The sequence below is a fragment of the Carcharodon carcharias genome, chromosome 2, assembly GCF_017639515.1.
Source record: "Carcharodon carcharias isolate sCarCar2 chromosome 2, sCarCar2.pri, whole genome shotgun sequence".
Classification (NCBI taxonomy): domain Eukaryota; kingdom Metazoa; phylum Chordata; class Chondrichthyes; order Lamniformes; family Lamnidae; genus Carcharodon; species Carcharodon carcharias.
The window spans coordinates 36,174,287-36,187,111 of record NC_054468.1 but is presented as its reverse complement, the minus strand read 5'-3'; the positions used below and the strand labels follow the sequence as shown (position 1 = coordinate 36,187,111).

The window sequence follows — 12,825 nt, the reverse complement described above, 5'->3', positions numbered from 1 at the left end:
GCCAAATTTCCATAATACTAGTTCAAAGAATCTGAAATTACACCTGTTGTCGGAATCTGAGATAATTTGATCACCTCAGAATGCAAAATGAGGTCATAGTGACATTGGTCACTATGCAACAGTTCTGCCATGAACGATACAGAATTGAAAATGGCTTGCAGGTATACTGGAAGAGAATACTTAGTAAAGTGGATTTTTTTCCACTTCCCGCCTTGTCATACATACAGGCTCTTGCTTAGAGAAGTCACAAGATTTAAGTAGAGTGGGATGGAAATTAATTACACTACATCAGGTGGATATGCCCTTCTGAAGTTGGGGTTTAGAAGTGAAATTATTTGATTATGACACTAGATGCCCAAAATCTATTTGCAATCACATCTTTCACTTTGATGAGCATAACCCTGCTCCAAAACATTATTTAAATTGGGCCAAAAGAACCCAGTTGGGCCCTTCCCAAAATTTGTCAAACTGAGTTCAGAAATGGAATCATCATAAACTGTAATCCCTTCCATTATAGTTCTCACACTAATGACCACCAGAATTAACTTACAGTAGACTTATGACCAAATCTCTGATATCCAGGTAATATTATCCATCTTTGTCTGATATACTGCTTGTGGTTATGAGTATTTAAAATAAAATTTAAACTGTAAAGGAAAGAAAAGGCATTGGTATAGTGGTATTGTCACTGAAGTGGTAACCCAGAGACCCAGGGTAATACTCTGGGGACTAGGGTTCCAAACAGATGGTGGAATTTGAATTCAATAAAAATCTGGAATTAAAAGGCTAATACTGACCAAAAGACCATTGTCATAAAAACCCATCTGGTTCACTAATGTCCTTAAGGGAAGGGAATCTGCCATCCTTACCTGGTCTGGCCCACATGTGACTCCAGACCCACAGCAATGTGATTGACTCTTAAACATCCTCTGAACAAAGGCACTTAGGGATGGGCAATAAATGCTGGCCTAGCCAGCAATGCCCACATCCCATGAATGAATAAAAAAAATATAGAAACCAATGTGTGAGGTGGACACATAGACAGTCCAAACTATTTTATGATTGCCCTCACGCTCTCTCCTATCCTGCAACCATTGACATAAGCTGGAGATTAGTTCTATATGTGCCAGCAACCCTTTTGGACCTTGTCTAAATGGCAGTTCTTCACATTGCAAGTGATTCAAACATGTGAACATCACAGCTATGGTCAAGCCTGTGCACCCAAGTAAACTTTCCAGCAATAAGTATTTCCTCAGATTGAAAACCTCAGGGCTTTTGTCTTTAAAATTTATTTAGGATTATAAATTGGACAATCAATCTAAATGCCCATATAGATTTAAAAAGTAATTACAGCACTGTATATCAGTACAGACGTGGTTTAATGTTGTTCCTATCCTGTATGGCCTGGTATCTAAAAAGTACTGGTACAATGATTAAAATATAGGTGTCCAATCTCTTACGATACTTGAACTGGCACCTGCAAAGTAACACAGCTTGTTTAAGAATTAAAAACAATAAAGGTCACATTTACAAATTATGCTTTTAAAAAATCTGAAGTTCTTAGCATACCTAAGCAAAACAGCATTTTATCTCTCCAATGGAAAACCTCACATTTTGCTTCATGTCCAGATTGTAGGAAATGAAATTGATATGATACTGAAAAGTCAGAAGCAGGTGGAGTCAAAGTTTCAGGAGCTGATATCTTCTCGGTCAGAAGAGAAGGAATCAACTGGAAATGTCTCCAGAGAACGACTGGCTGAGCTGGGAGAGCAAATCAAGAAGACTGCAGGGGATCTGAAGAGGAGCACTCAGCTCTTGAACATATCCCTGAAACAATGTCCACTTACTGCTGATAATCTGACAAAGGTACAAGCTGACAGGTGAGTCCCAAAGACGAGCTTTTAGGTGCCAATGCACTTTAATATAAACTTTTTGGTATGAGTATATTTCCAAGTCCTTTGCTACAAATTCCAATAGATTAGGTCAAATGGATGTCATAGACAATTTTAAGGTCTAACCTTTTATTGCCCATGATCAAAACTATCTTTAAGAGGTTGTGTGTATTTTCTTACCCTTGGAGTGATTGAGTAATAACTCAGCAGCAAGTTTGTGTGTATTAAAAATGAAGGAAGTTACTATATTTCTCACACACACTTGCCCTGAAGGTTAAACAAAAGCTTGATGTCTCACTCACATGACTCACAAGCACTATCATACACACAGAAACTAGGTATAGTTGAAGAAAAGCAGTAATTATAAAGATGGATTTAACTCCATCTCTATTTCATTGCCGGCCTGATGTTTCTTGGCTGAGTTGATGTTTTCGCTGGAAGGCTGAGAGGCCAGAGGCTGAGAAATCTGATGAACTTGGATGGGGAACAAGTTTGAGAGAGTCTTTGTTCCTCTTGCAAGGTATTGCAGGTATCTACTTAGGCTGCTTAGCTGACTGCAGCAGCAGATAGCCCTTTGCAGGACTCTCTCTCTGAGAGAAGTCGGTTTTGAAGTCTCTTAAGATGTTTCTCTCCAAAGTCAGTTTGAACTTCTGTCAATATCTGTTAGCAGGGAGCAAAGATGGCCACTGTGCCCTCACGTTAGTGTTGCATCAAGGTCGAAATATTGTGGTAATCCCATTAAACAGTTCAATCCTTCTCCCACCTGTGGTTACAGCTTTTTGTGTTTGAAAAGGCAAATTCATATCTTTTTTTTTTACAATGGAGGTTTTAGTGAGATTTCATTTAGCTCCTGGTCTGACAAACATTGAGTCAACATCGGATCCTCTTTGTTCTCTCTGGAGACAAGATAATGATTTGTAATCCACAAAAGTGTCTGGTGGTCTTCAGAAGCCATCTTTAATTTCAGTCTTTTATTGTGTAGCTTTTAAAAATATTACTTTTTAAAGAGTTACAATATTGTTACATCAGTACAGCTGTGACAATTAAGTTACATATTTAGAATTTGTCTCAAGTGCTTTGAATTTATTCATGAACATGATTCCTTTTCCTATCATCGTTTTGTCAAGTAAACCCGTGCCTACACATAGTTCCAATCGCTGACCACTTCCTTATATTCTTCACCACCTAAATTTCTTTGCCCTTCGTTATTCCCATTTTCTTTAGTAGAACTCCAAATTGGTTACTGTACTACCAAACTCAATACAGCATATACCTGTACCTTTACTCTCCATTTTCCTCGATATTTTTACAGCCGTTGATTCGCTGATCACTCAAGTCAACCATTGACGACCCTGCCCCCATCACCCTTTACAGTTGTAATATAATTTTTATTCTATTTCCAAATACAAATTGACCCAGGGCGTAACTGCTTAGTAAGCAATCACCAGATCAAGTTTCGCCAGGTCTCGCTCTCCTCTGCCATAAGGGTCACTACTCCCAGGATAATTTGGGATGACAGTAGCTTTTTTTCTTTACTACTCCTTAAACCCACTCTGTATTTTTTGCACCCTCAGCTAACAAATGCAAGGAGCACAGATTTCTTTGTTTCAGAGATAGAGACCATCTGTTCAGCAGCTTTTGTTGCTTCTCTTCCTTTCCCTTGCCCATGAATCCAAACCCTCCTCAGTTTGCCTCATGCTCTAGCCCTGAACTTCATCTTCCTACCCTCTCCAAATTTATCTTATCCATGAGACACACCTGTTCCTTTGACCTCATTCGCACTAAACTCCTGATCACCCAATTTCCCTTCCTGGATCTGATTTTAGTCAATATCGTATATGGTTCTTTTCCCCAGGCACTGATTCCCCAGCCCCATTTCAAAACTACACCATCGCACAAACTGAAGATGTACTTCATCATGCTTAATCTTTATTCATACTGTCATGGTTTGGCATTGTATGACCATCGCTTTCCATAAATAGGACCCAAACTTGAGTTGGCTTCAAATGCTTTCAGAGCAGAAGTTTTCCTAAAGTGGTTAGCTACCCTAGAAATTCACTTCCTGCTTTGTCAACCCACTGGCTTTAAGATGTTTTAAAAGTATGATGTCTGTTGTTTTGAAAAAAAAATTAAAGAGACTATTTTTTTAGCATTGCCTGATTATTCAGGAGATACCTTGGACTTTGGTGTTGATTTTTTTCCCTCTGCTAGCCATTGAAGAAGTTTTTAAAAATCAACACAATATCAGAGGTAATTCAAAGCAGCTGTGAGGGAGAAGCAACTTATGCGGTTGTTAACACACAGAGAGAAGGCATTTCCTTTCTATGCTAAAATAAGATCTTCTGATGTGTGCTATTGGAACATGTGCTCTTTATTTTTTCATTAAGAGTACACAAACAGGAATTGTACTGATTGTACCAAAAATCACAGGAATATCATTCTTATATTCCCAAGTCCTGATACCACACTAGCAAATAAGAGAAACTTCTGGGGGAAAAAGCAGGTAACTAGTCCCCTTTAAGCAGTGACCGACATCACTGAACCCAAGTGAACCTGTGGAGCTTTACTTTAAAGTTGGCATACCTTGGTATATCTTTCACTATATTGCTGTTTTTTGCGTTATTAATAGTTTTCATTCTGACAACAGGCAATTTGCTTTGGAAGTGATCAATAACACCTTGCAGGAACTAAATCATTCTGGAACATTTGTGTCTCTACTGAATGTTGTCGAATGGGAGAAAAAGAAAAAAATCAAGATGCAAAATGTTATCATCAGGTTAGCTTTGACATCCATGGTACTCTTAGCATTCACTTGAATGGGCAACATACTCAGTATCTTTCTGAATAAATTATACTCTCCATACCTAGCTGATCTGATTCAGTGGGCAGAATTTTCCCCCCGTTGGGGGAGGATGTTTAGGAGCAGCCCCGCTGCCATTTTAAGTGGGCGGGCCAATAAGGTCCGCCCAGCATGACGTTCGCAAGGATATGCTATGCGCTCCCTGTGCGGGCGTTGGGGGGGGCGGTGGTGGGGTGTGGGGAATCCCTAAACCAAGATCTCTCTGATTCTAAATGCTGCTTCAGGGAGATCGGCGGCAAATTTAAAAATGTTAGTAGAGAAAGATAATTCCCCTGACATGTCCCCTCATGTGACACTGTCACATGAGTTAGGACATGTCCATCGCTTTCATTAACACTTTTATTAAAAATTTAAAAACCTACATGAAACCTCATCCCACCCATGGATGAGATTTCATGCATTTTCCAATGCCCACCAGGGCTCCCGGCCTGCCCGCCAACCTTAAGACGGGCAGGTCCATTAAGTACTTTAATTACTTTGTCAATGGCCTCAATTGGCCATTGACAGGTCGGCAGGCACACAGTTGATTCCGCTGAGCCCCCACCCACCTGAAAATTGAAATGACGCGGATTGATGTTGGGAGTTCTGTCCGACGTCATCCCACATCACTTTATGCATTGGGGAGCAGGCCCCGCCCCTCAATCGCCAACCAGGAAATCCTGGCCAGTATCACTCAGTGTGTACTGGAATAGCTGCTCAGCCAAATTCCTTCCAGTACTTAGTTCAATTGGAAACTTTAAGGGAATAATTTGTTCAAAGCATTGCCAGACTACATAGATTCCCTGGGGATCAACAGTGCCGCAAGCCTCTACCTGTGCTGATTATCTCAAAGAATGCATACTGGAACAAGTGCTTCCCAGCTGTAGTTCTCTCACTTTGCCTCATTCTTAAAAGAACAGTAAATATGTAAATTGTGTGAAATGAGGGACAAGGAACAGAGTACAAAATTCAAAAAATAAACACTGGTCTAAAATCAAATCAGGCTATAAGACAAAGTACATCAAAGGGTTATCTCCAGATTTCCCCATTTTTAGATGCTGCTATTGCTTCTCAACTCCTTGCTGCTGCATTCAGCTGAGAAGTCTGGACCATTTTGGGAGCTGCAGAACTCTCTACATCTTTCGCCAGTTTTACTCCATGATTAATCTGCTAGTAGGTTCAATTTATGTGAAGTGAGTTCTGTATACATCCTCCTCTCAGAGAACTACTCCATCTAATGGTTTTGCTGTCAATTGGCAACACTGATCCTTGAAAGGAATTGGGTTAGAGTAACAGTGGAAGTTGGCATTCTAGTTCAGCACCACTGGATAGAAATTCTTTATGTTACTGTAGTTGCCAGGGCACTCTTGTGTACTCTGTGTATATGATAATAAAAAATGAGATATGCTTCTCAATGCTACTTTCAAGAGGCTGCCTACAGTCTATGAAGAATGGGAATGGAAACTTATGATGAAGGGAATTTGTAAACTGTTTGCAAGCAGTTTACCTACCCTGATGAACAGAGAGCATTAAAACATTAAACCAACTTATATGCTCCAAAATGTAAACAAATTAAAGTGCATCATGAACGTGTGACTCGACCAGATTTCTGACTTTGAATTTAGTTTGAAAACAGAGGTTTGGGCTTTTGGACCTAAAGGCCAAAAGGACAGATTGCATATTTTTAAAAGCAGTTAATGCACACCAAAATCCAAAATTTGCTTTGATATATCTTCCTGTTGTACTTGCACTTTTTAAAAAATGTTTTTTAAAAACATTTCACAGGGAGGAGGAAGGCAGAAGAAAAATTAAAGTTCTGAAAAAGCAGCTGCAAAATTTACAAAAAGAAAGGGAGGCTGAACAACAGGTCTAAGCTTTTCATTATCTGTTGTTTTTTATGTTCTTCACTACAGAATTCTGCTCCTTAGAATTCTGAACTCAAGAATGAGACATACTATTTCAAAGTTTGTGGATGCTACTGAACTGGGGAGGGTCGTAGTTTCTATAATTAATACTCAGGAGGACTGGGACAGAACACAAGATTAGTCATTTTGCAAGTTTATGAATATAATGTGTAATTAGAAAATGAATTTCAATATTGGTGAGATGATGCATTTTAGTAGGATTTACTAAGATAATAAGAATCTAAATGAAATAGAGAAACAAAGGATATAGGAACATAAATACACAAATCACTATAAGTAGTGAGGCAGATTAATAAAGCCACAAAAAAAGCACTGGCGGTCAATTTCTAGAGGGCCAGCATTGAAACGCCAGGAAATTGCGTTAAACTTGCATTCAAACTTGGTTAGATCACATTAAGTACCATGCACAGTTTTGGTCTCTATATTGCATATTATATAGAGGCCTGTAAAGGCACAAAATGATTTACAAGGATGATATAATATTAGAAAAGATTGAACAAGCTGGAATTCTTTTCTCTAGACAAGAATATGTTAAGAATATGTTGAGGGATGACCCAATGGTGTGTCCTGAAGATTATGGGCAGAATTTTCTGCCTGTCGGGCGGGCAGGCCTGACCCAATCTCCGGCGGGTGGGGAGCCGATCCCCGCCAGCAAGGCGGGCCGCACCACCATTTTACGTGGGTGGGCCAATTAAGGCCCACCCAGTGTGACATCCAGCAGGAAGTGCTATGCACTTCCCGGGCGAGGGGGGGTGAATTCCCTAAAAGCGAGTGCGCACTCTTTCACGCACGCGCACAAAAGAGCGCACATCTAAGTGCAGCCTCAGGGAGATTGCTTCCACTTTGAAAAATATTAAAAATAGAAAAAAAAACAATTCCCTAACATGTCCCCCTCACATGAGATGGGACGTGTTCATAATTTACAGAATAACTTTATTAAAATTTTTAAAACCCTGCACGAAACCTCATCCCGCTGCTGGATGATGTTTCATGTTTTCTCTATTTGCCACCGGGGCTCCTGACCTGCCCGCCAACCTTAAGGTTGGACGGGCAGGTCCTTTAATTGTTTAAATGATCCTGTCAATGGCCTTCCTAAAAACTTAAGTGGGGTGGGATGATGTTGGGAGTTCCGCCCGACGTCATCCCGTGTCATTTTACGCGTCGACGAGCAGGCCCTATGAATGGTTTATACAGTAGACGTAGAGAAAATATTTCCACAAAGTGAGTTGGAAGGAGGGGTGTGGTGGGTGAGACCAAAATTAGGAGGCCATTAATAGAAGTTGGTCACTAATAAATCCAATAGGGAATACAGGCAAAACCTCTTTATCCGATGGTTATAGTGTGGAACTCACTCCCACAAGGAATAGTTGGGGCGAATAGCATGAATAGCATAGATGCCTATAAGTGGAAGCCAGATAAACAGATTTGGAAGAAAGGAAAAGAAGGATATGCTGATTGAGTTAGATGAAGAAGGGTGGGAAAAGGCTTGTGTGGAGCATTAACATTGGCATTGAGCAGCTGGGTCAAATGGCCTGTTTCTGTGTCATACGTTTTATGTAATTCATGAGCCTCTGTTAATACAGCTGATTAAAAACATTTCCAAAATTTATGCAACTTAAAATGATAAGTAGATTTTTTTTTCCAAATAAATTAAGGCATTGTGGAATTTATTTATACTACTTTAGGATTGCAATCAATGGCTTGTTTTTAATTGTTTCAGTGATTTCTTGTCTAAAAGGGCCCAGTCAGATCCCTGTGTAATGTTAAAGAAAAAAGGGGGAGAAATTTGTTTGTATTAGCTCTATACAAACTTAAGTTGATTCCCTGAGGGCAGGCAGCGCTGTGGGCTAGCACCTGCATAGTTTATTCATTTATATCATTGAAGAATGCCACACAGACTACTAAGATAGCATCCTGTGGTGCTGCCTACCCCCAGATAAGTCTCTGGAGCACTACTTCAACAAACTACTTCCCCAAATTATTTTATTAGCCTGCCTTTCAGAATCCAATGATAGGTAAAGAATCATGATTTAACTTTACAGAGGGAAATATACTCAATATACAATTCTGGTTGCTTGTGAAAGTTTTAGCATTCTGTAACTTCCATTAAGGACTAGGAGGTGAAGCATCATAAATTGCAATGTTCTGAAAATAGAATGATCTCTTTAAGACTGTTCCAGACACCTGGATTCTCCACAGTTTAAAAACAATTATTCATGGAATGGGTGACAATGGCACAACATTACATCCATCTGCTTTTGCCTCAACAACTTGGCCAGTCCAGTTGAAAAAATTGGTGAAGATGACTGCATTCATGATAAACTGAAAAGACACAGCTTTGTTCTCTGCAATTCCAATTTGAACATTATTCAGACGGGGTGGATGAAAATTCAGGCAACCTGAAACAAGTTTTTAAGAACACAAAACTACCATTATCTTGGGCACAAATTAATTGTAAAAACAGAAATACAAACATATTTACTCAGGTTATTGGTCATGCACAGTACTTAGTGATTGGAGAGATGTAAATTAATTGCAACCATTGAAATGTCTTTTTTTTTATATCTCTGACCAGCATAAAAATGAGATGATTGCCCACCTAAAAGACCAGATGCAAGAGATGAAGGCAAAAACTGCCATGGAGGGAAAATACATGAAGAAAAATGCAGAACTGCAGGTTTTCCAGGCACAAAAGAAATGTGCTGATGAGGAGAATAAGCTACAGGAAGATGTTCAGGTCAGAAAAAGAAAGGGGACTCAAATTTAACTGCTCTGACATTTTGTAGCTATAAAGACTTGGAAGGCTTTTAAAGCAGTGAAACAACAGTCTAGATTGTGATCAACCCATGGCATTTCTGATAACGATCTTTCTTGATATCTGTTGGATCCAATGCTCATGACCAGTATATTCTGTGCTCCAGATACTGGCACCAGTATAGCTCTATACTCTTACTACTAGATAGTAGGGACCCTAGCTGCCTTTTTACAGCCCTGGCAAGGAGTCACTGAGGCTAACTGTGGTGTCCTGACGACTCACAGTGGCAGCCTTCTGACAGTGTGCGCCGTGGTGGTCAACTCTGTGTTAAACATCGCCTGGTGTCACTCAGGAGCTCCACTTTAGCATGGCACTCTCTGCTGCATTTGATGCAGAGAAATACAGTGGGCTGAGAAGGTTCACAATTTGCTGACCCCTTTGTGTTTTTCAGGGCTTCTTCTTGGCCAGCAGAGCTTTTCGTTTCTGTTTGCCTCTTCGAATGCCCTTCCAAATAGTTAGTCTCCAGAGGTTATGGCTGTCAGCCAGTTGTCATTGTCAATTTACGTCATCTTCATAGCTTGCTTTGAGGTATGGACGCTCAGGAGATCATGACCTAGGAGCCAGTTCATCGTACAGAAGGCCTTTGGGTATACGGCCATCATCCATTCGATGAATTTGGCCGAGCCAGCGCAGACATTGTTGGCTTAGCAATGGGTGTATGCTGATGGAATTAGCACACTCCAGGACCTCTGAGTTGGTGATCTTGTCCTGACAAGAGAGGCCAAGGATATGCCTGAGACAGCGAAAGTGGAAACAGTTCAGCCTTTTCTCCTGGCTAGCATATGTTGTCCAGGTTTCACCACTCTAGAGCCGTGCGCTGAGGATGCAGGCTTGGTAGACACATAGTTTGGTGTTTTCAGTCAGGTTATTATTCCACACTCTTGTACTCAACTTGGACATAACAGCTGCAGCTTTTGCGATGCCTGTGTTCGTTTCAGCATTAAGTGACAGATTGCTGATGATTGCGGAGCCTTGAAATGTGAAGCTATCAACAACCTCCAGCATCACATTGTCAATGCTGATGGATGGCGATATGATAACATCCTGGACCATGACATTTGTTTTCCTGATGCTGATGGTCAAGGCAAACACTACAGGTGTGCGAGAGTCTGTCCATTTGCCGCTGAAGGTATTCCTCAGTGTGAACTGCTTGTACAACAACAATAATAATAAAAACAAAAAACTGCGGATGCTGGAAATCCAAAACAACAACAGAAATACCTGGAAAAACTCAGCAGGTCTGGCAGCATCGGCGGAGAAGAGCAAAGTTGACATTTCGAGTCCTCATGAACCTTCAACAGAACAATGTACAACAATGTCACCGAGAGCAAATCTCTGATGAGGATTTGGCTCACCTTTGTCTTGGATCTCAGTCGAGGAGCTGTCTGTCAATTCTGGTATGTAAGTAGACACCTTCTGTAAGATGACCTGACAGCAGCAAAGAGAGAATATGCCAGAGTACAATCCTGTTTGACCCCACAGAGGTTCTCAAAGGGTTCCAATGTTGCCTCTCATAGCTGACCTTACCCATCATGTTGTCATAGAAAGAGGAGATCACACTGAGCAGATGGCAGGCAGCCAATTTTCTCCAACAGCTTAAATAGACCGCCTCTGCTCACATGGTTAAATGCCTTAATGAGATCGATGAAGACAATATATACTGGTCTCCTTTGTTCACAGTATTATCTTGCAGCTGCCAGACTGAGAATATCATGTCAATTGTAGATCTTCCAGTTCTGAAATCACGCTGGGATTCGGGATAGATGCATTCAAGCAGCATCTGCAACCCGACAAGGGCAACACAGGCAAATACTTTTCCCATGATGTTCACCAGCGAGATGCCTCAATAGCTGTTGCAAATGCTGCAATCGCCCTTGTGTTTGTGCAGGGTCACAATCTTTGTATCACACATATCCTGGGACACTGCTCCCTCACTCCAGAGAGAGAAGTTTGTGCAGATGCTGCAGGGGTGGTTTCCTGTGCTTGATAAATTCAGCGGTATAGCATCAGCACCTGGAGCTTTACGCAGGGCAAGCAAGTCAATAGCTTTGCTAAACTGTCCTGACTGCTAACCTGGGTGAAATCAATCAACCGAAGACAGGGCAGAGATTACTTGTATAGCTCAGTACTGCATCTATATTATCCAATGAGCTACCAAAATAGCTGCCTTTTTGTAATACAAATTCCAGATACATTGAAAAAAAATCAATTACCGACTTTTGCAGAAAAAGGATCATACTGTAATTAACTCTATACATAATCGGATTCAGCTGACAACTTGCCAGGTTATCATCTTTAGTACCTTAAATAACAGAGGTTAATTTTGCTTTTAATCTTGCCAGTTCTCCATTCTTACACCAAATGAAGTAGAAACATTCTCCATAACCTCATTCCACTGTACACTGGTAGCCAAGGTATCCCAAATTCTTAAGGACATGTAGGAAACAGTGGTACGGAGATGCGGAATGAACAGAATTGACATTTAATAAACTGGAGAGGTAACAGGTACAACTAAGAGAAAAGCAAAGAGCTGCGGATGCTGGAAATCCAAAACAAAAATAAAAATACCTGGAACATCTCAGCAGGTCTGGCAGCATCTGCAGAGAGGAACACAGTTAACGTTTCGAGTCTGTATAACTCTTCAACAGAACTAAGTAAAAATAGAAGAGAGGTGAAATATAAGCTGGTTTAAGGGTTGGGGGGTGGGGGGGGTGGTGGGACAGGTAGAGCTGGATAGAGGGCCAGTGATAGGTGGAGATAACCAAAAGATGTCACAGACAAAAGGACAAAGAGGTATTTAACGTGATGATATCATCTAAGGAATGTGCTAATTAAGGGTAGAAAGCAGGACAAGGAAGGTACAGATAGGGGGTGGGTGGGGTGAAGGAATTGAAATAAGCTAAAAGGCAAAGATAAAACAATGGATGGAAATACATTTAAAAGTAATGGAAATAGGTGAGATATTGGGGAAAAAAGTGGGGGGGGGGATCGGAAAGGGGGTGGGGATGGAGGAGAGAGTTCATGATCTAAAATTGTTGAACTCAATTTTCAGTCCGGAAGGCTGTAAAGTGCCTAGTCAGAAGATGAGGTGCTGTTCTTCCAGTTTGCGTTGAGCTTCACTGGAACAATGCAGCAGGCCAAGGACGGACATGTGGGCATGAGAGCAGGGTGGAGTGTTGAAATGGCAAGCGACAGGGAGGTCTGGGTCATGTTTGCGGACAGACCAAAGGTGTTCTGCAAAGCGGTCACCCAGTCCGCGTTTGGTCTCTCCAATGTAGAGGAAACCGCATTGGGAGCAACGAATGCAGTAGACTAAATTGAGGGAAGTGCAAGTGAAATGCTGCTTCACTTGAA

General features: G+C 40.9%; 1 protein-coding gene across 1 annotated transcript in view; it reads left to right on the top strand.

The window, feature by feature from the left end:
- Positions 1 to 12,825, top strand: part of iqcg (IQ motif containing G) — a 48,838-nt gene that overhangs the window by 10,659 nt on the left and 25,354 nt on the right. Inside the window, exons 3-6 of the mRNA XM_041182710.1 lie at positions 1,630 to 1,880; positions 4,540 to 4,668; positions 6,517 to 6,598; positions 9,232 to 9,393. Of these exons, the coding sequence (XP_041038644.1) occupies positions 1,630 to 1,880; positions 4,540 to 4,668; positions 6,517 to 6,598; positions 9,232 to 9,393 (624 nt within the window). The remainder of the gene's footprint in view (positions 1 to 1,629; positions 1,881 to 4,539; positions 4,669 to 6,516; positions 6,599 to 9,231; positions 9,394 to 12,825) is intronic.